Genomic DNA, 27,571 nt, shown 5'->3' with positions numbered 1-27,571 from the left:
GCCCGGAATTGGACAGAATTGGCTGGTGCTGAACACAGTGGGAGGACACAGTTCTCCCCAGTCATTATCCTACACATTATCTGTCACCCAAAGGCTTATTTGTTATTTGTACAAGTAATCACAGGAAACCCTATCGGCTCCCCCGCTCCTGGTCACCATCCAGCCTTTGCCACTGCCGTTTGACAGGTGACTAATCACCGCTCTTCCTCTCCTGAAACCATCACTCTTAGGAGGCCCAATCTGTCTAAAATCCATCCCTCTATGTCATGCCTGAACAGTAGATGATTCCCCAGTGTTTCCTTTGGCAGCTGTCAGCAGCACAGAGAGTGGCTGGCAAATGTTTTCCACAGAGGGAGGTGGTCTCAGTGACAGTGCAGAACAGTTTCCCAGTCAGGCTGCCCCGTCCTGTGTGGTTCATCCCTTTGCAAGGTCCACAAGCAAATGTGGCTCTTCCTTTGTAAGTGGCACCTGGTGTGACTAGCTCCCTTTCTGCAGATGGCTCATCTAGCATCCACTCCTGCAAAGTTTTCCCACAGCTGGGAATGTAAGATAGCCAGATTGCTATCTCACTTGGTTCATGGTTTCATCAGGTCAAGATGAGACGTTTGGACAGATTCAGATTATCCCAGATTCTCAGTTACCCGATTTCTTCTTCTCCTCTTTCCCTATGAGGTATCATGTGTATATGTGTGTATCCTCTCTTCCTTTTCAAAATTAATGTTCTGGAGTGACCAAACGAATCAAAGGTTGGTCCATTTTTAGGAAAGAGGAAATGACCCATCGCTTATATAAAGAACAAGGCTAGTGGTCTCTTCGTGGGGAATCCAGCAACACCCTGACTAAATTCTTAGTGGTTCCAGTTTGCCCATACTCCTAAACACACTTTTGATATAATGAGAAAAAAAACAGTAAATGTTGCAGCTGTCACTTCGTAACATGTCTATTTACTATTCTCTCTTTGTTCCATATTATTGGCTCATTACCTTCTCACGCAGTTCCTGTAGAGAGATCTAATTTGCCATGGGTAAAACTGAATTGCAGCATATTGAATTATCATGAAATCTCCAGGAGAATGAAACAGCCCAGCCACACTGTTTCCCTCTGAAAATGTGAAGCTGACAACTTTGTTTTAGTTGTTTTGTAATTAAAGCCACCGCAGAGATTCTCAGGGAAGGTGCGTGGGTGCACATCCCTCCAGGTGGTTTGAAGCCAGTAGGATTGGTCAGCTTCAAGGAGCCCCTCACCCAGCTGGGCCAGGGATAGGGGCACGAAGGAGGAGCTGTCCATTTTAGAATGGGAGGAGTCAGGGGGCTCATGAATGGTACTTAAACTCTAGGAACATGGGAATCCTTTGGGAGTGTGTTACACTACAGATTTCTGGGGCTCTAGGAGATCTGATGTGTCCAAAGAATCTTCCTTTTCATCAACACCTGTAGGTGGCCACAGTCCACGACTGGAGAAACGCCGCTCCAATGATGTCACGTTCTTGATCTTGACAATATGAAGTGGATTTTGATGAAGTCATTACAATATGAATAATTCAACAGATGGGAGCCGTAGTTCTCAGTTGGTGTGCACACTCGTGGGAGGTTTTGCCAAAATACACAACCCAGGCACCAACCTAGGTCTATTAAATTAAAATCTCTAGGATTAGAAAGTATGTTTTAAAAGCTCCCAGGTGACCCTCATGTGCCTACTGAATTAGAGGCAGGTATACTAAAGTGTTCACCTTGATGCTGTGAGTTACATACATTAACTAATTGTTTGGTTTTGCTTTTAACTTTGCTCCCAAATCTAATCTATTGTTAAGTAGGGCTATTGATTATAACCACTAGAGAAGAAAGAGTGTATAATCTAGTACAAAAACTTAAATGCCTCTCAGAGAAATAACGTTTGTAGTTAAATTCAGACAGGAAGGGAAGAGCTTGAAAAGCTACTGTGTTTCCCTGAAAATAAGACTTAGCTGGACAATCATCTTTTGGAGCAAAAATTAAGACTGGGTCTTATTTTACTATAAGACCGGGTATTATATTATATCATAGTATATTATATTATATTATATTATATTATATTATATTATATTCCATTACATCATATAAGACCGGGTCTTATTTTACTATAAGACTGGGTCTTAAGTAATATAATATAAGACCGGGTCTTATATTAGTTTTTGTTCCAAAAGACGCATTAGAGCTGATTGTCCAGCTAGGTCTTATTTTTGAGGAAACACGGTATATATACTGTATATATTGTGCTCTCCTTTGACGTTTCTAAGCCTTTTCTATAACTTTCCCTTTTGTGCAGTATCTGTTATGGCTAAAACCAGCGTAGCTATTTTATAAAACATGGAGGAATGGTTTGTAAATCAACAGACTATGCAATCTACTTTCTATTCTCATGGCTCATGATTTCTATTCTGACTAAACATTTAGGCTTTGAAAGCCGCAGTGTTCTAAATACCAATGTTAGTGTGGGGACGGAGTCCCAGAGAGCAGTTTCTAGGCTCTCGGCCTCACGTGGAAGGGTGCTGGCTCAAGTGGTAGATGGCCATCAGCTGTGGCTAGTTGGCCGTCAGCTGTAACCAGTGAGCCAATTGGCCACTGATACAGCTGCCGCGGCTGCGCTAGTTGGTCAGTCGGTCGGTTGGCAGGCAGAAAAGCGGACAGCAGGCTGCAGGTCGTGTGGCTCCAGCCTCCAGTGAGACTAGAGTGCTGTGACTCCCCTACCTATGGCTCCGTGGGTGTTCCTTTTTGGCCTCACCATATCCTGCGTTCTTATGTGGGGAGCGGGAGCTGAGACCCCGCAGACCGCCCCGCACGACAGTTACCCTATCAAGGTACTTGTTGCTGAGAAAGGTAAACTACGGGGCAGTTCAGCTGTACTTCCTGTACAGTGATTTTCAGTCTGAGTCAGGGAGCACAGCTTCAGCTGGGAACACGACAGTGCAAATTCTCATGTCCCTTCACCCTACCCAACCTACTAAATCAGAATCTCAGGTGGGGCCCTGCAATCTGTATTTTAACATGTGTTTCAAGGGTGAGAACCAGCTCCAGTAATTCAAACACATTTGCTCTCGTCTGTGGATTCTAATCAAGGCAGGTAAAGCCAGCACACGATTATCCAAACTGAGAGATGTGTGCGTTAGACCCTGATTCGTTGCATTTTACTTTACTGAAATCTGCTTCGGATCACAGTTGAGACAGCATCACATCTGAGCTATAAAATGTGTATGGGGTAGCTATAGTCAAGTGAAAACAATCTGCATACCAAAGATTAGATCTTTTCCCTTAGTAACTAACAAATAGCCACAAGTCTATCATTGTTTTAAAGTATCCCAAAAGCTACACTCTTAACCATTTCAGAAGCTTCTCTCTAGATGCTCCCCCTGTGCTAATGCATGGTGTTGTTACTCTGGGGCTCTGGAGTTACTCTCTCTGAGCTTGTCTGCCTCTATCTTTATATAATAAAGTCTTTCCCCACTTCCTTTTTTCTTTTGATGCACCTTTCTGTTCTCTTTCCACAACAGAAACCTATTATTTTGTTCTTACTGATCTAATGTACTACATTTATGGAAGAGTTTTACATTTCCTTTTTTAAAAAATTTTAAAAGCAAACAAATGGGATATTTGTTGTCAAGGGGTAAAAACTATGTGAGATTGCATTGCTTTTCAATTTATGTTCCCTTGGAGAGTTTGGGGGTGGGGGTGGAGTTTTCATCCCCTCTAGTTAGAAAAATATTTGGAAAAAAATATTGTTAGAGGTATTAGAGTGTGGCTAGCCATTTATTATTATTATATCTTTTGTAAAGTTTGGGCCCAGTTACTCCTCCTTAGTTACAAAAATAAAGGAGGTGGTTGGTCATATTTGATCTGAAGTAATAAGGTCCAGTTAGTGTGGAAAACCTGCCAGATCACCTTTGCTGTGTGTCCTTTTCTTCCCCCCACACCTTGCTCAACTCTCTCCAATCTGGTACAGAGCCTTATGGACTGATAAGACCTTTTCCTTTCGAGTTATCTCCTTTTGCTTTATTTTTGTGAGTGTGTTTAAAGTACCACGTGCATACTGAGAAAGGCACAGGCCATGAGTGTATCGAGATGAATGAACACACCCGTGTACTCACTACCCAGATCGAGAACTGGAACAGGACCTACATCCAGACACCCTCCTTTTCACGTGCCTTCCCCAGGTCCTCCCACCTCGTCCCCTGAAACCTGAAATTCTAGACTCGTGTTGCCAATTTGGGAGCTTTATATAAATGGAATCATACCATATGTATTATTCTGTGTTTGGTGTCTTTAAGTGAACGTTCTGTTGGTGAGATTCATTCCATGTGTTGCAGGTAGCATTAGTTTATTTTCATTACTGCAGTGTATTTACATTGTGGGAACACATCACAGCTCATTTATCCATTCTACTGTTGAGGAACATTTCAAGTGTTTCCAGTTTGGGGATATTACAGATTCTTGTATGTGTCCTTTGGTACACAATGTGTATGAATTTCTTTTGGGTGAGAGTGGGATTGCTAAATCACAGGATACATATCCACTCAACTTCAGCAGAGACTGTGAAGCAGTTTGTCAAAGTTGTTGTAACAGATCACACTCCCACCAGCCACGTACGAAAGTTCTCGTCGTTTCACATTCCTTCTAGCACTTGATATTGTAAGTCTATAATTTTAGTCATTCTGGTGGGTGTGTAGTGGTCCCTCTTTGTGGCTGTAATTTGCATTTTCTTGATAACTGATGGTGGTGAGCACCAATGTTTATTGGCCCTCTTGTGTGAAGTTCCTTTTCAGATCTTTGCCCATTTTTCTGTTGGATTGTTTATCTTGTTGATTTTTAGGAGTTAGTTATATATTCTGGGTAGGAGGCCATTGTTGGATATATATTTTACATACATTCTCCTACTCTGGATGACTAGAAGTTCTTTTAACGGGGTTCAGTCCTTTCCCTTACGATCGTATTAAAGAACCTCTGCTTCTATCATAAAAATATTTTTCCATGTTATAATCTAGACTTTCTAGATCTACATTTAAATACCTAACCCAGCTGGAATTGATTTTTATGTAAGATCTGAAGTAGGGGTTCAAGATTCATTTTCACGTGTATGTGTTATCTCAGGACCATTAGGGTTTGGGGTTTTTTGTTTTTTCTTTCTTTTTGTTGTTTGTTTGTTTGGGGTATTTTTTCTTGGTTTTTAAATTTTAGAATAGTTTTTGATTTACAGAAAAGTTGCAAAGGTAATACAGAGAGTTCCCATATACCCCTCACGCAGTTTCCCCTGTTGTCCTTATGTTATTATAGTACATTTGTCATAGCTCAGGAATTAATATCGATATGTTTTTATTAACCGAAGTTCATACATTATTCAGATTAGGACCATTGGTTTTTGACAAATGGAAGTGCTCTTGTGGGATGCTTTGAGACCACATCCTGTTAATTAAACCTTCAGTAACAAAGTCCATCATGGTAAGAATCAGCTGTCTTTGGCCTCAGCCTAAGCTAGAGAACTCAGCAAGGCTCAAGTAATGTGAACTTAGGTCCTGTGATATCACTGGGAAGGAAGTGTGGAAATCCTACAAATAAAGGCCCTCCCGTTTATGATCAGCTTAAACTCTCATCCCTAGTTTTAAAAATTCTCTTTGTGAGTTTTAAAGTATAATGAGTAGCCTTCTTCTTAAGTCCCAGAGACTTTAGTTTTGTAGTCTTTAACCAAACTTTAAAATACATTGATGATGAAGAGCTTTTTATTTTTAGTCACCATGCTATACATTACATCCCCAGGACTTATTTATCTTCTAACTGGAATTTGTACCTTGGACTACCTTCACCCATTTCACCCACCCAACCCTCCACCTCTGATAACTACCAATCTGTTCTCTGTTTCTATGAGTTTGGGGTTTTTTTAGTTGACATGTATGAGTGAGACAATATTTGTCTTTCTCTGTCGGACTTATTTCACTTAGCATAATGCCCTCAAAGTCCATTCGTGTTGTTGCAAATGGCAGGATTTCCTTTTCATGGCTGAACGGTATTCCATTGTGTGTGTGTGTAGCTATATATACCACATCTTCCTTATCATCGATGGATACTTAGGTTGCTTCCATGTCTTGGCTATTGCAAATAATGCTACAGTGAACATAGGGGCACAGATATCTTTGAGATAGTACTTTTGTTTTCTTCATATAAATACCCAGAAGTGGAATTGCTAGATCATATAGTAGTTCTGTTTTTTATTTTTTGAGGAACATTCATAATTTTTCCGTAGTGGTTGCACCAGTTTACAATCCCACTAACAGTACATAAGGATTCTCTTTTCTCTACATCTTTGCTCACACTTATTATTTCTTCTGTTTTTGATAATAGCTTTTCTTACAGTTGTGAGGTGATATCTTGTGGTTTTGATTTGCATTTCCCTGATAAGTGATATTGAGCACTTTTTCATGTACCTGTTGGCCATCTATATGTCTTTGGGAAAATGCCTATTTAGATCCTCTGCCCATTTTTTAATTGGCTTGGGTTTTTGGTGTTTTTTTTTTTTAATTAAGTTGGAGGGGTTCTGTATACATGTATATTTTGGGGGGATATTAAACTCCTATTGGATAGATTTTTTTCTCTCATTTCGTAGGTTGCCTTTTTTGTTAATGGTTTTCTTTCCTCTAAGAAGCTTTTTAAATCAATGTAGTCCCACTTGTTTATTTTTGTTGTCTTTGCTTTTGGTGTCAAATCCAAAGAAATCATTGCCAAGACTGAAGTCAAGGAGATTAATTACCCCCTATGTTTTCTTCTAGGAGTTTTATGCTTTCAGATCTTATGTTCAAGTCTTTAATCCATTTTTAGTTGATTTTTGTGTGTAGTATAAGATAGTTCATTCTCATGAGCAGATGTTTACAAAGTCAATATTAATGCCAGATGCCATGGGGTAAGAGACCTCAGTGTGCCCCTTTGGCCTTGGATGTGAGTGGTGGAAACTGTATGTCTGATCCAATCTCCTCTCCCCTTCTTGGTTTGGGCCTGGGGAGCATTACCATGACCTCTAGTTCTGAGGAAGGCAAGACAGACAGCCATTGAGACTCCTAGACCTTTTACTGCAGACTTTCCCATCACTTGCCTCTTCTAGACTTCACAATAACAAACTTAAATGGTGCCAGCGTGTTTCAAAGTGTCCCTGACAGTCTTAACTATTTTTACTTTTTAACGTAAAGTGCACACTGAGCCCCAGTGACCATCTTTCACTTTGACAGCAGACATTTAAATTACAGTGAGAAAGCAAGGAAGGCCAGCAAGCCATCCCCATTAATATTTTATGAAATATTCATTGTTCTTTAACCCAGCTGTAACCCCATCCTGGATGACACTTTTATAGCTAATGTATTGACCCCGGATGCACCCTTGCACACTTGGGTCATTTTGTCTTTGTCCTGCTTCTCCTCAGTACCATGAGCTCCCGTCACTCTGCCAGCCCAGTTGTCTTTACCAGTGCCAGAAGTTCACCTAAAGAGGAGCTCCATCCTGCCACCTCCTCGCAGCTTGCCCCTTCCTTCTCCTCGTCCTCATCCTCCTCATCTGGTCCTAGGACTTTCTACCCTCGCCAGGGCGCTACTAGCAAGTACCTGATTGGATGGAAAAAACCCGAAGGAACCATAAACTCCGTGGGATTTATGGACACAAGAAAGTAAGAATTCTTTTTCTGGGTGGTTTGCTTTTAACGTGACTGAACAGAAAAGTTTGGGGCGATTTTTTACAACCGACAAGGCCAGGCTGGGGATTGGGGAACGGTTGGTTTGTAGGGAGATTATATATTTGTTTCCTAAGTAAAACTTAAAAAATTATTTCTCCACCTCATTCCTGAAATAAAATGTATTGTCATACATTCAGATTTGAGAATCTTAGATCTCCTAGGAAAGAGTACAGTAGTCCTCCTTTGTCCGTGGGGTCTATGTTCCGTAACCTCCAGTGGATGGCTGAAACTGCAGGTAATACTGAACCTTGTATATACTAAGTTTTTTCCTGTATATGCATACCTATGAGAAAATGTAATTTATAAATTAGGCACAGTGAGAGATGAACAACAATAATTAATAATAAGACAGAAACCTGATAACCGAGACAGCTACTAAGTAACTAATAGGTGAATGGTATACACAGCGTGGCTACACTAGACAAAAAAACATTCACATCCTGTGCAGAACAGTGCACGATTTCGTCACTCAACTTAGAATCGTGTCCAATTTAATACTTATGAATTGTTTATTTCTGGAGTCTTCCATTTAATATTTTTGGATCATGGTTGCCTGTGGGTGGGTAACTGAAACCGCAGAAAACAAAACCTCGGGTAAGGGAGGATTACTGTATATCTGAAGAACAAACTTCAGAACCCTCTGGTGTAAAGACCACACTTGTCCCTTTGATGATATTAATCACAGCCTTCCCATGTAATTCTTAACTGAGCCAGGAGGCACGAGAGGAAATATTAGAAAGTAAGTGACTTCCCCTGAATATAAAGGACTGTCTTACAGAGAAGTGCAGAAAAAGAGAAAGATTCAATTATTTTGTTTTTGTCTATATAAAGATTGCATTTGGGATTCATACCCTGTGTTCTTTTATTAATAAGTCTGTTGCTAATTTTGGCTTAGTAGAGCTGATAGTTTCCTGTAAAAGAGTGATTTATTCATCAGACTTTTTATTTTGTGTCTCAAATTGGTTTTGTTTTTTCAAACAAGTATTTATCCGAGTAGATTCTCATGTAATTAAGCAGAAGCAGTTCTCCTTTTCTCTCCTCTAATCTCTCTCCGTTGACTTACATCCTTCAGAGCCCCTTGTGCCCTTCAGTGAGACTTACTGATCTAGTTCCTCCCATCTCTTTCCATTTTCTTTCAAGGCGTCATCAGAGTGATGGCAATGAAATATCCCACACCAGGCTGCGTGCCTCAACCAGGGACCTGCGGGCATCCCCTAAGCCAACCTCCAAGTCCACCATTGAGGAGGATCTCAAGAAACTCATCGACCTTGAAAGCCCACCTCCCGAATCCCAGAAGAACTTTAAGGTAAGGACAGAACTTGGGGTAAATAGCATGAGAGTTCAAATGGGATGGAGCTGTTCGCAGTTACACCCTCCAAGAAGTGTTGGTTCCTGGCTCTTCCTCATTGGAACCCACTTCCCGCCATTATCCAGTCTTCCCAATAATTAGTTCAGTGTTTTCCAAATGCTCTGTTCCTGCAGCCACATCTCTTTACTCCAAGTTATAGTCATCTGTCCCTTCCCCATGGCTTTTCCTTCTTCCAGTGCATCCTACTCATAGTAGTGCACAAGCGATACTCTTTGTCGAACATTATTGCATCAAATGCCGTTGCTTCTTAGAACTCTACAGAGACAACTGTGGTGCCCTTGGCGCCCTTGTCAGACAGAAATTTTTCTGTGAGGGCTTTAGTGCCTCCTGTCCAAAGGGCTCCCCTTCTCCCACACAAACAGCCCCTGCCCTATGTGCCCACAGCACCCTGGCCTTGCCTCTGCCCCCTGACCCCAGCCAGGCAAACCTACTGGCCATACACTGTGTACTCTTCAGTCCAGCAAACTAAAGCCTACACACTTACCTTCAGAACTTGCCAGACTTCTCGACATCATAAAGCGTTCTCTCCGATCCCTCTCAGAATTCCAGACTACAAATGCCTTCTCTGGAACCTGGTCCTCCTCCCCATCGAGTCCTGAACACTTGCTTGGAGTTTACGTTTGTGTGTCAATGGCCAGACCTTTGCATGACCACGTGAAAGGGTTTGCTCGGCTCACCTCAGCTTGCAGGCCCCCTGAAGCCGACTTAAGGCTCTCACTCTTGTCCTCTGAAGCGTGCAGTCTCACGCTCCCAGGGCTCGGAGCTGGTGTTTGCTGAGTGAGGCCCAAAGGTATTTCACTCTGAGCATAAGGCATGTCCATGTGTGGTGTATTGGGTAACCCCAGGAGAAGGGAGTCCAACCCCAGGAAGGTCATGGCAGTGAACTTTGATGTGTTCTGTTCACTAGGTTCTTAGTTGAATGATTTGTAGTCTATTTGAAGTGACTGGAACGCTTAAGTTAAGAACTTTGAGAATTGATTGAAAATGGAAGCTAGACTATTAACCTCACACTGTGATCAGAATGCAAGGGGCGTGCCCATCCAGAGGAGCTGTGTGGTCTCGTCCTAGTCAGGCTTTCTCACCACCATTTTAGTGTGTGCGCACACATACATGCCTCAGTGTGTGTGTGTGTGTGCACATGCGTGCATTCTCCTCCAGATAAGTCAGGTACCTCCTAAACTTAAAAATCAACATTTACAGAAGTTAAGTGTACTCCAAAGAGCATTCTGGAGTTTTGAGAAAGAAATGATTTATTAACATAAACATTAAGCTCATAAATCATTTTAAAGACTTGCCATTCTTGATGTCTGTTTTATAAGCCAGCACTAAACAGTTCTGACTCATCACCCGGGGTACAAATGGTTTCCGTAGCAACCTCGCAAAAGATGGTACTTGAAACTTCTGTCTTTATCCATCAAAACCCAAAGAGGTGTATTAAAATGTTTAAGGACCCTTTATAAATAAAAGTTATCTGACAGTTTTCCTTTGAGTTTAGAGGAAAATAAAACTTGCCGTGAAAGGAATCTTTCGTCCAATTCTAACATTTTTGGAAAGGGGCAAGCTTAAAAGCTTTCGTTCTTTTGATTTACTCATGCAGTGGAAATAATTGAAAGCAAATGTCTGTTTTGCCCTTATTTTAGGTCTTGGCTTTTATTTCCAAAATGAATTACTTTAACATTCCTATGTGAAACAGGGGTGCACGTCTTTATGTTGTGACTATATTACTGTCAGACCCTCTGCAAAGAAAATGCTTCTGTCGACTAGACTATTGCTGTAAAGAGGCTGGAAGCAGGAACAGGAAATATCCTGTTTTCTCTCCAGTTTCATCCTTTTCGGTTTGGTCTCGGATGAGTTCAGCTGAGTAGCTCTGTGTGTCTTCTGAGATTCATTGTCTAACTGACCACGAATCTACTGTGTCAATAAGGCCAGCGTGCCCTTGGGAAGTCTTCCAGGTCATCCTGGCTCAAGGCTCCAAGCCACTGCGTCAGGCTTCGTGGTCCCAGGAGTGGTCAGCTTCAGGCTGTGATAACTTGGAACCCACTCATACCACACTGGCTTTCTTGGCTAGCAAGTGCTACCTATGAGCGATCATTAATATCAAATGACAGGGTCATTCCCAGGCTCATTTGCCAGCAGAGTGAGATGTCTGCTGCAGGGCTCCGATATCTGTGGCAGCGCACTGCTGAGCAGGCTGTAATTGGGAGGTGGGTGGCTGCACGGCCTCACACAGATGCTGCAGAGCTCCTACCTCAAGGGAAATGGCAGAGTGTAACATTCTAAGAAACCTGATTGGCAGGCAGAGATGGGATAACATTATTTTCACTGAGGGCTGTATACAGTGACAAGTGAACAGACAGTGACACAAACTGCTTTCCAGCCAACACACTCAGGTATAGACCAAAGAACGAGGCCTCATGCAGCTCCAGTGTTTAGGAAGACCTGATACTTGCTCATCCTAAATGCAAGTGCAGGTAACCCATTTTACTAATAGCCAGGAGCACTGGACAGAGTGAGGGGAGAGAACAGGAGACTGACCTGGAGCAAGATGCCACCTCTCTAGGCCTTATTCCTCAGCTTTGAAACAGAGGAACAGAGTAGATCAATGATTTTAAAGCTCAAAAACCCTTTATTTGAATAAAATTATACATGTAAGCCCAATATGTACAACTGAGGAAGCAGCGTTTCTCTGGTAGGAGAGCTGAGTGTCATGGGCTCCTGGGTCCCACCGGAACATCTCCTCTCACTAAGAGGTGACGCTGTGAGGAACCCTTAGCGCTCCTTGGAGCATCGTTTGAAAAACCTCTGGCCACATGCTCTTTAAAATCTCTTCCGAGTTGGCCGTCAATACTGTTGTGGTTCTTTCCCAGGGGCTAGCAGCCCTGGGCAAGGCCACTCAGCAATCTCTGGTCTGACCTGCAAGGAAGACAGTGCACTTGCAGGAACCGGAGAGGTGGGCACACCTCTAAGGCTAGAATTGCAGAGAGATGGGGTGAGGACAAGTTTGGACAAGACTGGGTCCTGCTCTTTTTTAATGGGCAGAAAGCATCTAGGCAGACTGCTTCCTTCCATCTCCTATCCTGCCTCCCTTTACTGCAGGATGTTATAACTTTTAATAAAGCATGCTGCTCAAAGGACTTCTTCGAGGCATGTGTTTACAGCCTTAAAGTATGCTAATGTTTCCCAAAGAGGCTGAAGCTAGAAGTGGTGGAAAATTTCTCTCCTATAAAACCATCAGGGTGGGGATACTCACTGGAGAAGGAAATTCCTTTGGTGAACACAGGTACTAAAAAAAATGGAGAGCAGTTCTGGAGAGATCTGAGATCTGATTGGTAAGCAGGAGCCTTCTGTGGTTGTCCTAGAACCTTGCAGATAGATGAGCGGTGATTTGTTTTTGGGTGGAGGAAGGGTTGGGTTCTGTTTGTGTTTTAATTACAAGTGGCAAGCCATTTAACCTCTCTGATACCCACTCTTCTCTGTAAAGTGAGAAGAGAAATCATTTCCATACCAAGTTCTGTCCACTTCAAGACTCGCGGAGCATTTGTCATAGCAGCTTAGTTTTCTAGGCAGGCACATGTGTACCTTGGGTTTAGCTCATCATGAATTTTCAAAAGTGAGCACAATTGGCTACACCTGGGGCTGATTTACAGTGTGCTTGATTAATAATTTTTGTGTTTATGCAGCAACTGTGCACACCACATTGTGGTGGCGCTGACTTGGTTAACCCTTGGCTTGCTGAGTGGAATCGTGTTTGACCCAAGGCACATGAATGAACCTAAGTGTCAACCCTGTGTTCTCAGCATCCTAAATGGATTCGTTGCTGTAGCATTATCTCTCTTGTTAAAAAGTGTCTTAGAAAGTCCCACAGTAGCTTTCTGCCAGCAGTGACTCAGTCCTCCTACTCACGTCTTCACCTGTTCCCCACAGTGTTCTCCCTGCCAAGGTGAACAGTATTCTAAGAGAAACTGAATAAAAGTAGCTTTACTGTTAACAGACCAAATGCTCTGCTGGCTTTCGGGGTGCCAGGTATTTAAATATTGTTAGTGTGCCTGTTGTTCCTTAATGAACGGGATTCTCAGAAGCTTGCTTTGCAGAAAAATCTCAAAGTGAAATCTGGTCACAAAGGCAAAAGACATTAGCAAGAGCTATAGCTATCTGGAATGTTTGTCATTTATATATAACTATATAAATATTTGTCATTTATAAAGATGACTTCCCTGTTTTCATTTCATGAATGGAAATGTATCTCCCAAAGTAAATTATTGCCCAAACTGATTAAATGTAATTATAGTAGTTAATGTTTATCAAGAGCCACCTATTATCTGAGTTAATATATTGTGATGATCCAATGTTCTTGATGCCTAGCAAACATGTAGTCACTTGACAAGCTTCTGAGGATCCCTTCCTGGCACTGTGGCGGTTCCCCTGGGGACCATCATATTATTTCATAATACCACGGATACATGCTATTGTGATCAATCCAGTGTTTCATTTATTCCTTGTAGTAATCCTGAGAGATGTTGTGCCCCGTTTCACAGACAAGGAGTTTGGTTCAGAGAGATTACATGATTTGGTCAATGACACAGGATTCAAATACAACCCACATGTGTCTGATCCTCACGTTGTCCTTAACCGTGACACCACATCGATGAATTCACTCAATCACATATCTGAATTATGTACTGAGCACTGATATTCTGGGCTGAGGGTGTGAGCAAGCCCTGAAGGATGTAGACCGCGATGGTAGACTTTGACACTTCCTTGTTGGGCTCCAGGATTTGAAGAGGTGTGTCTGAGAGCAGTGATTTTGTTAACCCACCCGTCGCTTCCCAACTGAGTCATAGGTGCCTGACCCAGAAAATTGACCTTCTGTGTCTCAACTGTGTGTTTCAGTTCCATGTGCTCTCCTCGCCCCAGTCTCCTTTTCCTACCACCCCCACCTCAAGGCGGGCCTTGCACAGAACGCTGTCGGATGAGAGTATTTACAGTGGCCAGAGGGAGCACTTTTTCACCTCGAGGGCTTCGCTTCTGGACCAAGCCCTGCCCAACGATGTCCTCTTCAGTAGCACGTACCCTTCTCTCCCCAAGTCTCTCCCGCTGCGGAGGCCTTCGTACACCTTGGGAATGAAGTCATTGCATGGTAAGTTGTTCGCGACAGCTGCAGAGCCCTGCTGATGATGGCCAATGTCCCCAAAACAACTGCTCAAAGAATAATAACCGGACGGAGCCCTGCTAACATGCTTAGGTTATCTTAGCTCACCAACACCTCCCTCATTTAGCCTCTTACCAGTAATGGCAAACCACAGGGTACAGACAGTCAGCCTCACCAGGCCATAAAAGTCTCCTGGGATGCTTGCTGGCTTTTTAATAATTTGGGTGTAATTGACATATAATATTAAATTAGTTTCAGGTGTTCAACATAATGATTCGCTATTTGTATATATTGCAAAATGATCACCACAATGAGTCTAATGACCACCTATCATTATTCATACTTACAGTTTTTTTATTTTCTTGTGATGAGAACTTTTAAGATTCACTCTTCTAGCAACTTTCAAATATGCAATACAGTATTGTTAACTATAGTCACCATGCTGTACATTACATCCCCATGACTTATCTTTCTCTGTAGGACTTTTATCAACTAGCACAATGCCCTCAAGGTCCAGTATGTCCTTGCTAATGGCAAAATGTTATTATTTCTTTTATGTCTGAATAATATTCCATTGTATATGTACCACATTTTCTTTATGCATTCATTCATCAATGGACAATTAAGTTGTTTCCATATTTTAGCTATTACATAAAATGCTACAGTGAACATGGGGGTGCTTCTCTCTTTTCAAGTTAATACCCAGAAGTGGATATTTTCTTGGATAAATACCCAGCCGTGGAACTGCTGTATCATATGGTAGTTTTATTTTGAGAAGTTTTCATACTGTTTTCCATAGTGGCTGTACCAATTACATTCCGACTGACAGTGCATAAGGGTTCCCTTGTCTCTACATCCTCACCAAAAATTTTTGACTTTTTGATAATAGCCATTCTAACAGGTGTGAAGTGATATCTCACTGTGGTTTTTGTTTGCATTTCCCTGTGATTAGTGATGTTGAGCATTTTTTTATGTACCTGTCGGCCATCTGTATGTCTAAGGAAAAAAAAATCTGTTCAGATCCTCTGCCCTTTTTTTCATCAGATTGTTTGGCTTTTGCTATTGAGTTGTGAGTTTTATATATTTTGGATATTAACCCCTTATCGAATATAGGACTTGAAAATATTTTCTCCCACTCAGTAGGTTGTCTTTTCCTTTTGTTAATGGTTTCTTTGCTGTCCAGAAGCTTTTTAGTTTGATGTAGTCCCTCTTGGTTATTTTTGGTATTGTTACCTTAGCTTTGGTGTCAAATCTACCAAATCATTGCCACAACCGTTGTCACAGAGCTTACTACCTAGTATGTTTTCTTCTAGGAGTTTGTTTTCTCGTCTTACAATCATGTCTTTAATCCATTTTGAGTACATTTCTGTGTAACATGTGAGATAGTTGTCCAGATTCATTCTTTTGCATGTGACTGTCCAGTTTCCCCAACACCATTTATTGAAAGGACTGTCCCTTCCCCACTGTCTGTTCTTGGTTCCTATGTTGTAAAGTAATTGACCATATATGTGTGGGTTTGTTTTGCACTCTTTCTTCTCTTCCGTTGATCTGTATGTGTGTTATAATGCCAATACTATGCTGTTTTGATTACGATCACTTTGTAATATAGTTTGAAATCAGGAAATGTGATACATCCAGCTTTGTTCTGCTTCCCCAAGATTACTTTGGTATTTTGGGTCTTTTGTGAGTCCATACATATTTTAGGATTGTTTGTTCTAGTTCTGTGAAAAATGTCATTAGTATTTTGATAGAGATGACACTGAATCTGTGTATTGCTTTAGGTAGGTTAGACATTTTAATGATAATTAATTCTTCCAATCTGTCAGTATGGTATAGCCTTCCATTTATTTGTGCGTTTTTCACTTTCTTTCATCAATGTCTTATAGTTTTCAGAATACAAGTCTTTCACTTTCTTGGTTAAATTTATTCTTAGATATTTTATTCTTTTTGATGTAATTGTAAATGGAATTTTCTTAACTTCTCTTTCTGATAGTTTGTTATTAATATATAAAAATGCAACACATTTTTGTGTATTGATTTTGTATTTTGCAACTTTTCTGAATTTGTTTATTCTTACAGTTTTTTTTTGGTGCAGTCTGTAGGGTTCTCTAATATAATAGGTCATCAGCAAATGGTGAGTTTTACTTCTTCCTTTCGTATTTTGATGCTTTTATTTCTTGCCGAATTGCTGTGGTTAGGACTTCTAATACTATGTTGAATAAAAGTGATGAGAATGGGTATCCTGTCTTGTTTCTGATCTTAGAGGAAAAGCTTTCACCTTTCACCATTGACTATGATGTTAGCTATGGGCTTATCATACACAATCCTTATTATATTGAGGTACGTTTCCTCTATATCTACTTTGTTGAGAGTTTTTATCATAGATGGATGTTGAATTTTGTCAAATTATTTTTCTGCATCTATTGAGATGATCATGTGATTTTTATACTTCATTTCACTAATGTGATGTTTTTACATTGATTGATTTGTGGATTTTGAACCATCCTCTCATCCCTGGAATAAATCACACTTGATCATGGTATATTATCCTTTTAATGTCTTGTTCAATTCGGTCTGCTAATACTTTGTTGAGCATTTTTGCATCTATATTCATCAGGATTATTGACCTGTAATTTTCTTTTCTTGTGGTATCCCTGTCTAGTTTTGGTATCAGGTTAATGCTGGCCTCATAAAATGAGTTTGTAACTGTTCCCTCCACTTCCATTTTTTGGAAGAGTTTGAGAAAGTTGGTATTAATTCTTATTTAAAATTTTGGTAGAATTTACCTGTAACGCCCTCTAGTCCTGGACTTTTGTTTGTTGGGAGGTTTGTAATTACTTACTCAATCTCCATACTACTAATATGTCTGTTTAGATTTTCTATTCATGATTCAGTCTTGGTAAGTTATATATTTCTAGGAATTTTTCCATTTCTTCTAGGTTATCCAATTTGTTGACACATAATTGTTCATAATAGTCTCTTATGATCCTTTCTATTTCTGTGGTATCAGTTATAACATCCCCTCTTTCATTTCGGATTTTATTTGAATCTTTGCTCATTTTTTTGGTGGGTCTAGTTAAATGTTTGTCTATTTTATTTATTTTTTCAAAGAACCAGCTCTTAGTTTCATTGAACTCTGTTTTTTAATTTGTGTTTACTTATTTTACTTTTATTTAGTTATTTATTTATTTTTGTCTCTGTTTCATTTATTTCCTCCCCTCTACTAATTTTTGGCTTTATTGATTCTTTTTTTCCTAGATCCTTGAGATGTAAAATTAGGTCATTTGAGATGACCATTTCTTGTTTCTTGATTAGGCATTTATTAAGATGAACTTCCCTCTCAGAACTGCTTTGCTGCATCCCATAAGTGTTGGTATATTGTATTTCCATTTTCATTTGTCTCGTGGTATTTTTTTATTTCCCTTTTGATTATTCTTTGACCCATTGGTTATTCAGTAGCGTGTTGTTTAAACTCCACGTGTTTATGAATTTTCATTTTCTTGATGTAGTTAATTTCAAGTTTTATACCATTGTGGTGGGGAAAGATGCTTGATATGATTTCAGTATTTTAAAATTCATTAAGACTTGTTTTCTAGCCTAACATATGATCTATCTTGGCTAATGTTTCATGTGTGCTTGAGAAGAATGTGTATTTTGTTGCTTTTGGATGGAATGTTTTTTATATATTTGTTAAGTCCATCTGGTCTAACGTGTCGTTTAAGGCCAATGTTTCCTTATTTATTTTCTGTCTAGATGATCTACCCATTGATGTGAGTAGGGTGCTAAAGTCCTCTACTATTACTGTATTGCTGTCTGTTTTTTCCTTTAGGTCTGTTAATATTTGCTTTATATATTTAGGTGCTCCTATGTTAATGTGTAAATATTTACAAATGTCGTATCATCTTTACAGTCTTTGTTTTAAAATCTATTTCATCTGATATGAGTATAGCTGCCTGAGCTTTGTTTTGGTTTCCATTTGCCTGAGATATCTTTTTCCATCCCTTCATTTTCAGTCTGTATGTTATTACATCTAAAGTGAGTCTCTTATAGGCAGCATATAGATGGATCTTATTTTTTAATGCATTCAGCCATTCTTTGTCTTTTGATTGGAGCATTTAGTCCATTTACATTTAAAGTGATTACTGATAGGTATGTACTTATTGCCATTTTGTTCATTGTTTTCTGTTTTGTAATTTCTCTGTTCCTTTCTTCTTTCTTGCTTTCTTCCTTTGTGATTTGGTGACTTTCTGTAGGGTGTGCTTAGATTTGTTTCTCTTTATATTTTGTGTATTTACTATAGGTTTTATTGCTTTGTGGTTACAAGGAAGCTTACATATAACAATTTATATTTATACAGTCTATTTTTAGTTGATGACAACTTAAGTTTAAATGCATTCTAAAGCTCTACATTCTTACTCTCCTCCTACCCCCAACATTTTATATTTCTGATGTCACAGTTTACATCTTTTATCTTGTGTATCCCTTAATAAATTATTGTAGTTATAGTTATTTTTACTATTTCTGTCTTTTACCCATCATCCTGGCTTCATAAGCGATTAATCCACCACCTTTACTATATATTTACCTTTTCCAGTTAGATTTATACTTTGATAACTTCACTAGATAGTGTATTCTTGATTGGAAGTTTTCTTCATTCAGGACTTTGAATATATCTTACCACTGCTTTCTGGTCTGCAAAATTACTGCTAGAAAATCTGCTCAGAGCTTTATATGGGCTCCCCTGTACCTGACAAATTATTTTTCTCTTGCTCCTTGACTTTAACTTTTGACATTTTAATTATAAGATGTTTTGGTATGGTTCCATTTGGACTCATCTTATTTGGAACTCTCTGGACTTTTTGGATCTGGATATCTGGTTTATTTCCCACCCTTTCTTTCTCTTCTCTTCTTCCAGGACTCTCATAGTGTGAATGTTGGTCCACTTGATATTGTCTCATAAGTCCCTTCAGCTATCTTCACTGTTTGTTTTTTTCTTTTTGCTACTCTAATTGAGTTCCATTGCCTTGTCTTCAAGTTTCCTGGTCCTTTTTTCTGCTTCATCTAGTCTGCTGTTGAACCCCTCTATTATATTTTTCAGTTCAGTTATTGTGTTCTTCAGCTCTGTGACTTCTATGTGATACTTTCTTATACATTCTGTCTCTTTGTTGAAGTGCTCACTTTGTTTATCTGTCTTCTTCCAAGCTCTGTAGCAACATTATGACCATTATTTTTAACTCTATCAGGTAAATAACTTACCTCCATTTTATTAAGATTTGTTTTTCTGTGATTTTATCTTGTTTTCATTTGGAACGTGTTCCTCTGTTTCTTCATTTTTCTTGACATTCTGTACAGACATCTATGCACTAGATGAAACAGCCCCCTCTTCCAGTCTTGAAGGAGTGGCCTCGTGTAAGGCATGAACCTTATTGTTTACTCCTGCCCTAGCTCTTGCTTTTCTCTTAAACTTTGTGATGTTCAAACAGCCAACTTTATTTTTAGTTGAGGTGTGCTAAGACTTTATTTTTAGTTGAGGGGAGGATCTCAGTCAGTACTTAGATTCATGCTGATTAGAAGCCAGATCCTCTGGCAGCAGCTTTTAAAGTATGCAAATATATGTGTGTGTGTGTGTGTGTGTGTATATATGTGTGTGTATATATGTATGTGTGTGTGTGTGTGTGTGTATATATATATATATTCCTGTGGGACCACAGGCTTAAGCCTTTCTGGTCATCATAACCAGGCAATATAGAGGTGTCACAAAATCGGGGTGCCAGATAAGTGTATAAACTTCCTTCTGGGAGATACTGGTGAGCTGGAGTGAAGTAGAGGAAGAAAGCATTGGCCTCTGTTTCCTGAGAAGTCCCTTCATAGGCCAGCCCCTAGTTTAATGCCAAACCTGAAGCCAGCCCCTCGGCCAAAGCTCCAGAACAAGAAATAATCCTCTTTCACGGAAAGACTGGAGTTTGTTTCAATCTGCTGTCTTTGCAGTGTCCTAGTAAAGATATAATGCCAAGAACTATCTCTCTGATTGTTACCATCCCATGGGACCCAGGAATGCAAGTCCCCCTGGCCACCAGAGCCAATCCGTTGAGTGGCAGCCACAAAAACAGGGCAAAAATAAAGATTTCCAGACCATCCCCAAGACCTGAATTTGAATTTGAAAGGTGTATTTGGGGAGTTAGTACTTTTTCCAAACATCTGCACTGCTGCTATGAGTGGATAAATTTTGCTAAGACTAGATTAGTTATGTCTTAGAGACTGTATCCACTGGTTGCCTTCAGTCACATCAAAACCCAGGCTTGCCGTTGTTCTCTGTCTCTCCAAGGATGTGAGAATATTGCCTCTGGTGTCAACCACTTGTTTGTTGACTCTTTCATTTACTCAGTGGGCAAGCAAGTATTATTTTAGGAAAAGGTGTATTGATGATGAGGCACCTCCATATTCTTGCCTTTGGTTCATAAATGCCTTGTTTGCTCTGTGACCTAACTAGATCCCAATTTATTAAGGGCCGTATTCTGTGACTATGGATTTAAATTTGCCTTTTTCCTTTCTCCTTTCTCTGTCCAGTCCCATTCCAGGGTTGTCTTTTGTACCTACCGTCCCTGCTATGACCCAGCACAACAGATACCTGTTATGGAACCTATGTTCCTGCTTGTGGATTATACATAGGGCTACAACCCCACTTCCCTTCTGCCACCCCCCTTTTTTTTCTGGGAATTTTGTGTTCATTCATACCCACATTTCTTTTCCTTCTACTGCCTCTCAGAGCAGTATTTTCTTTAAATGTGCTGCTTGCCTAACTTGATTTCTCCCTGCATTATTTGTGAACGCTCAGCTCCTCTCATGACTATACCACCATCATCTCCATCCCACTCAATGTTCCCATTCTCCCCTTCTCACCTTTGACAGACGTTACTCAAGGATCATGCCAGCCTCCCCTTCCCATGCCCTCATCCAACTGAGGCTTGAATCTGGTTTCTCTTTGCTCCAGGAGGTCACCCCCAAAGAACTAAAATTGACACATAAAATTGACACATATTAGGTCCTGGTAGTGACCTGATATGCTTTAAACCTTTTCTCCCCTTTTGTCCCCACACTGGGGCCACACTCTCCTGAATTCCATTGCTCCTACAATTTCATACCTACCTTGAATGCTTCTCTCACGTCCCTGTACTTTTTTTTAACCTTTGCAGCAGTAAAAACAAACCCTTTGTGAAGCCTTCTCTGCATGTGTCATGTCAGCGTAGGCGCTGCCTTCTAGAAGCTTCCATTCTAGGAGAGCAGCCCAGACCTCCCACACAGTCATTGTTCAGCAGAGGAAGCCCGGAGTTAAAGGCTGGGCCCTGAGGAAGGGAAAAAACAAGCTGCCCTCTCTGAGCTCACCTTTCCTTTCCTGAAAATCAGGCAGCAGCATGGTGATCTCATGGCCTAATCTGAGCAATCCTTGCAGGCCTGATCCCTTAGCCCTGCCTCATTTGGTGTAAATACCACTGAAATGTGTTTGGACAATGCGGAGGGGTGACTTCTTTCTCCCCCATATGGAAATTTGAGCCCCAGAGATAAAAGGGCAGAAGGGTTGTGATCTCTAAAATTGTCTGTTCCACCTACTTACCCTTGGTGGGAGCAAGTTTAAATAGAACAAGCGTCTAATATCTGGCAGTATTTGTTGATTTCCATTTACTCATAATTTTGCTAATTTTAAGCACATTAATAACTGGCAGCTGCACTTCCAGAGCAGTTCTGTATATAATTTGAAAGGGAAAATAAGCACTAAATATACTCTGGGTTACCAGGCTCTCATAATTGACGAAACTTTTTAACTCCTTGTAAACAGGTATTTCTGGAGTCGCTTACAGATTTTAGCTGAGAGCTTCACCTCTGGTTGTGTTTGCATGGACGTCAGGGTCACAGTCACATTCTGAGGGTGGCCCTTCTCATGAACTTGCACGCTCTGTCCTTGTGTCCACCCCAGCTTCTGCCCTCGGGAGAGCGTTTACATTTCATGAGCCCCCAGCCGTCCCTCCCTCCCTGTCCTCCGCCTTCATGAACTTGAGCAGTAACAGCATGCCCTCCTATGGCATAGAGTGGCTCACTGCACCAGTCCTCCCTGCCCCAGGCTAAGCAAAGCTTAGTTCTTAGGATGACTTAATATTTGTATTTAAAAAATTGTCACCTTAGAAGGAGCTCAGTCCAAAACCACTGACCCCAGGCGTTGCTTATCGTGTCCTTGGGAAAGAGAAGGCCTCTTTACTCAGCCTGAATCCTTTCACTCTGTGAGGAAAAGCGAGACGCTGGCGCTGCCCTGGACCCCACTGTGGACAAAGAGCTCCTACAAAAGCAGACATATTAGCTCTGTGCAAAAGTAACTTTTCCATGACTCACACTACTAGAAATGAGATAGTAGAAGGTCATTTAAAAAGGAAAAAACAAGACTTGAGACTGGAGGAAGCCAATATCCGTAGTTCACCTCAGCTTTAGAATGGCCACTAATGGCCCGCTAGCCTAGAAATTAATTCTAGGTAATGAATGACTTCCAGCTCTCTTATGGTAACAGAAAAGAAATAAGCTCACGAGTGGTTCTCCTGTGGGCATGAGAAGTGTCTTTTCCCTCGTCTCTTCCTGCAGGAGAGTTCTCGGCCTCAGACAGTTCCCTCACCGACGTCCAGGAGACCCAAAGGCCCATGCCCGACCCCGGCCTGATGCCCCTGCCCGATGCTGCTGCGGATTTGGATTGGTCCAATTTGGTGGATGCCGCCAAGGCCTATGAGGGTGAGTCCTGGAGATCCAAGCAGACAGCGCAGGGCCGCGCACGGCCACGCTGAGGTGTGGGCGTGTGAGTGCTCTGGCCAGGTCTGTTCACTCTGCTGCTTCGGACACACCAACAGCACATGCCCTTTACCGGCACAGCCAGAAATGAGCTGAACTAACACTTATTGAGCACTTCAGCAGGGGCACACATCGTCTGACTTAATCAGATGGAATCTGGTGTTTCCTCTCCACAGGTATTCATTACACGGATGCTTTACTGCCCTGTATGTGGGAAGGGCGGGCGCTGTCACTTGACTGAAAAGAACATGGTCTTTCATCACGTCGTAAAGACATCATTGCTAAATGCACAGTTGGATCTGTTAGGATGCTTGCCCTGCCTTGGTCCTGGCAAATGTTGGGTGCTCCCCCTGCCCTTCCCATTCACCTCTCCCTTGTGTGGCAGCACATTTCCTGTCCTCGTTGTTCCTGGGCCCACCCACTGGCTGTGTGCTTGCTCCCGGCCACTGGTTCTTAATTGTAGGTCCTTAGACTGGTGCTGTCCCGGTTTGCCGAAATATAAAAAAACTAAAAACAATGCTGTCTTGTGTGTTGACATAAGGCTGTCAAGTGCCTTTTTTGGAATAGATTGACTTATTCTAAGATTGTCACTCCAAATATTTTGGTGTAACGTAGTTCTTTCTAAAATGAAGATGCTAGCAGATGATTTGTTTGCAGGGCTGGGAGGGGGGGTTTCATTTGTTGTTACTGCTCTTGAAGAATTGAAAGTGGCTATTCTGTCGGGTTCCAGTTTTGGGGAGAAATTGATTAGGCCAAAGAATTCAGTTTGGCAACCAGGAAGCAGTGAACAAGGCTTCCCCATTTTCACTGGCAACTCCCCAATAGTAACTGAATTTTAAATTTCAGTTTGTTGGTCACTCTCCTATATATGAAGTGGTAGCAATTTTGTGTTTCTAATGGGAGGGTTTTTCTAATTTGATTTTGGTTTTTGGGGGCTCAAGTTTTCAGTAGATATATGTTGAAGCACACGTGGTGTGGACATGGGTTAAAGCCCACCAAGGTGCCCAGGCATCTTATGGAAAACATGCTTCAAGTCTCAAGAAATTTAATACCAGCTCTTTAATGCATTTTATATCATCGCTGAGTGGAAAGCCTTGGTCTGGAAGTTTGGCACAAGGCCTGTTTCCAGGGAAATGTTTAACAGAATGCTACTTTGATGAGCAAGAGGAAAGGAAGACTAAACATTGACTCACAACAACTTTTTTTAAGGGAAATTACAATGCCCCTATCCTCTTACAGCTTAACACAGAATAATTTCTTCCTACGAGGGTTCTGATGCTTCCCTGCACGTTGATTAGATGACTGTCACTGTGGCCATTTGGTGGCTTGATAGGTAGGGCTCAGGACATGGTTCCAGAAAGCTGAATGGTTTCTTATCTCCTTTCCAGTCCAGAGAGCCTCATTCTTTGCTGCTAGTGATGAGAACCATTGCCCCTTGAGTGCTGCATCCAACAGTGACCAGCTTGAGGACCAGGCTCTGGCCCAGATGAAGGCTTACAGCAGGTTGGTCACCCAATGGTGAGGTCACCACTCTGCACCACATGTCAGCTACACTAGTGCCAGCAGGTGGGGAAGGGGAGATGGAGGCCACGGGGACTCGCTGAATGACGCTCTTCTCTTCAACGCAGTGCCTGGCACTTCACATTTTAGTTAGAACATTTTGTAACTAAATAGTGTAAATACAATTAAACTGGCCTTGACGTAAAGTTGTAATTATGAAATTCCTTGTTATTTAATGTCATAATTCCTTTATGCCCTTGGGGCTTATTAGTAAGGTAAGAAAAATCATTTGCACTAAAACATCCCCTGATTCCTGCGCAGTTAGTCTTTGAATCTGTTCCCCAGCTCTCAGTTGGCCATCTTGTAAATATGCCTGTGTCTTAGCAGCTCCAACATGCTACTTCAGATCTACACCAGACATGAGTCACCACGATAGTTAAGATTGTATGTAAAATACGTAAGCAATAACGGAAACCCAGAGGGTTTTCTTGTGAGTTAAGGACGTTGACTTCTGTTTAACTGCGCAGAGGCTGACATTTTCCCCTCAGTTGCAAGTGGTGAGGATATTGGATGTGTGTGATATTACTGTACAGCAGGTCCTTGAATAGCATTGTTTCGTTATGAGGTGCTGTAGGAACTGAACTCTTGGTCGTGTCAATTAGCCTGTGGTAAAATTGGTTGGTTGTTACACATTGTTGATAGGTTCTGCAACTTGCAGTGGGAACTCATTGTATCTTAGAACATCCCAGGAGTCAGCCGTGGAACATGGAGTAAGCACTTTTTGATGCAGAATAATCTCACCCATTTGAAACCTCTTGCCTTAAAACCCTTTGAGGATGATCACAAATCCAGGTATCGATAAAACTTGGTCAGAAACAGACAATTAACAGGCGAAGGAGTGTGGTATAGATCACATAATGTACTGTGGTTTGTGCTCGAAGACATCTCAGAGCAAGTCTGCAAGGAAACAGTATTTGTACAGAAACTATAAAAGCAGTGGATCGTTTGTCATGAGTGTAACCGACAGATGCTGCATTCACTCTTACCATTGGGACAGCGAGAGAGTAGGCAGTTAGTTTGGCTGCTGAAAACTTAAAAAAAAAAAAAAGAAAGAAAATTGCAGAGTTGGGCTGGAGTGCAGCCCAAAATGTACCTTCTTGGGATGAGGTCTCCAACAAAGAGATTCTGCGTGAGCAAAGTCCATTTTCCTAAGAAAGGATTATTGAACAGTTTTTAACCCTTTCTAGAATCATAAGACAACGGTGATGATCAGCTCTTTATTTAGTGTGGATAAACAAATGCAAACGGAGTTACATATGTTTTGAAAAACTATCAGTGCATGCACAGACATAGAATTCATTTTGAAAACCTCCAGAAGTCAAGATAAGCTGCTAAGAGTTGTTTCAGTCCTGACAACCTGTGTGACTGCATCAGCCCTTCCAGGAGCTGCAATTGGGCTCGGTGTCTTGTGAAGGACACCCCGACTCCCCATCCAATGATTCTGTTAAGCACCACCCTTATTCGGCCACCTCTTTGCTCTTCAACCCATCCAAATCTGAGCAGCTTGTTGAACCATATTGTATGGCTGTGGATTGTCACTGACCACTTACCTCTTAAAAATACATGTATTGTCAGCTTTTAGTGGTTGTCTTATTTTAGAAGTTTAAAGATCGTTATCATTTCATTTATTTGCAGCCTTTGCCACCGTGCGTTTTACCTTTTGGGCTTTTTGTAGATCTAGAATTAGCAGAAGACATCAACACAGCTCGTTTTAGGTCAGGAATTCTAACTTGAACTTTGATTTTTAAAGTAAAGAATATCTCTGATTCCAGGATTCCAATAATTCAGAATCATTACCTCTTCCCCTTTGACCTCTGGCAAGAGGCAGTTGTCTGTTATCCCAGTGGAAGGCTTTAGATTCTCGATTTCATAGCTCTGAGGGTTGTGCCTAGCTGGAACTCACTGAGAAACTCTCCACAGCTTGAATTCAGGTCAAGGAGAGTGGGCGGAGGACAGCTGACAAGGGTCTTCAGCCCTTGCCCAGCCGTGTCATAGGTCGAGCCAGCTGGGTGCCCTTCTCATCCTGTAGCTCACCCTGCTTTTGGTACTCTTCTAGCATGGCATTACTAATGCTTAAATAAAATGGGAGAAAACAAGATTGTGGGCCTCGTTTGCTGATCATAATAGGAAAGAATTTAAGACATTAAGGTTGGACTGACAAGCTTTTGAAACATGGATTCTGGTTTTTAAAAGCATTTTAAGCTATTTAGACTAGTTTTTAAGACGTGAGCACGATCACTTAGCTGCCACTGGATGGGTGGCCACAGGCTACTACTTCCTGGGGAACCAGAGACCTGCCCCGTCCTGGTCACCCCAAGGTGGAGCTTGCTCTCCTCTTCTTAAAACCACAAAAGACATAGGAATCATTTCATTGTTTGACAATTGGATCTGCCAGAAAGTCCCTCTTGTGCTGCCAAAGAAACCATTTTCACTTATTATCCTATATTCTTTTGTCACAAAAATACAGTATCTTTAACAAAGGAAGTTACTGATTGGCTGTAGTTTACACTTGTATAACCTTTTGTTAAAATTACCATTTTCTTTTTTAAAGTGACAAATGCACATTGAAAGTTATTTTACAAATACATCTGCCTCATTAAAAACAATGTCAAACAAATCCAGCCATGGAGGCTCCCACCAACGTGGGCTTTTGTTTCTTGTTCCCAGCAGTAAAGACTCCTCTCCCACTCTGGCTTCTAAAGTGGACCAACTGGAAGGGATGCTGAAGATGCTCCGGGAAGATTTGAAGAAGGTAAACACATATTTTCAAAGTAAATTGCCCGATTTGTGCTAACTGTCCTTGAACTGTGAGAGTTCCACTAACTGTAGTATTAGTGGCCTAAGACGTGGGGGTTTTCCCTATTTTCTCAGCGTGCACACGTGCTTGGAGCTCAGTTCCTACTGACATAATAGTGCAAGAAGGCCTT

At 41.2% G+C, this 27,571-nt stretch overlaps 1 protein-coding gene across 14 annotated transcripts in view; it reads left to right on the top strand.

The window, feature by feature from the left end:
• SIPA1L1 (signal induced proliferation associated 1 like 1) overlaps positions 1 to 27,571 on the top strand; it is a 348,723-nt gene that overhangs the window by 305,279 nt on the left and 15,873 nt on the right. For 10 of the 14 annotated variants that reach the window (XM_033107746.1, XM_033107752.1, XM_033107747.1 and 7 more), the window contains 6 exons: positions 7,435 to 7,674; positions 8,881 to 9,046; positions 14,000 to 14,246; positions 22,884 to 23,027; positions 24,473 to 24,602; positions 27,315 to 27,396. In XM_033107746.1, coding sequence (XP_032963637.1) covers positions 7,435 to 7,674; positions 8,881 to 9,046; positions 14,000 to 14,246; positions 22,884 to 23,027; positions 24,473 to 24,602; positions 27,315 to 27,396 — 1,009 coding nt within the window. Of the gene's footprint in view, positions 1 to 7,434; positions 7,675 to 8,880; positions 9,047 to 13,999; positions 14,247 to 22,883; positions 23,028 to 24,472; positions 24,603 to 27,311; positions 27,397 to 27,571 lie in introns of all 14 variants that reach the window. The other 4 variants (XM_033107757.1, XM_033107758.1, XM_033107756.1 and 1 more) reach the window with 3 other exon arrangements.

Source organism: Rhinolophus ferrumequinum, chromosome 6 (assembly GCF_004115265.2).
Source record: "Rhinolophus ferrumequinum isolate MPI-CBG mRhiFer1 chromosome 6, mRhiFer1_v1.p, whole genome shotgun sequence".
In the NCBI taxonomy this organism is placed as follows: domain Eukaryota; kingdom Metazoa; phylum Chordata; class Mammalia; order Chiroptera; family Rhinolophidae; genus Rhinolophus; species Rhinolophus ferrumequinum.
This window is presented reverse-complemented; position numbering and strand designations above follow the sequence as displayed.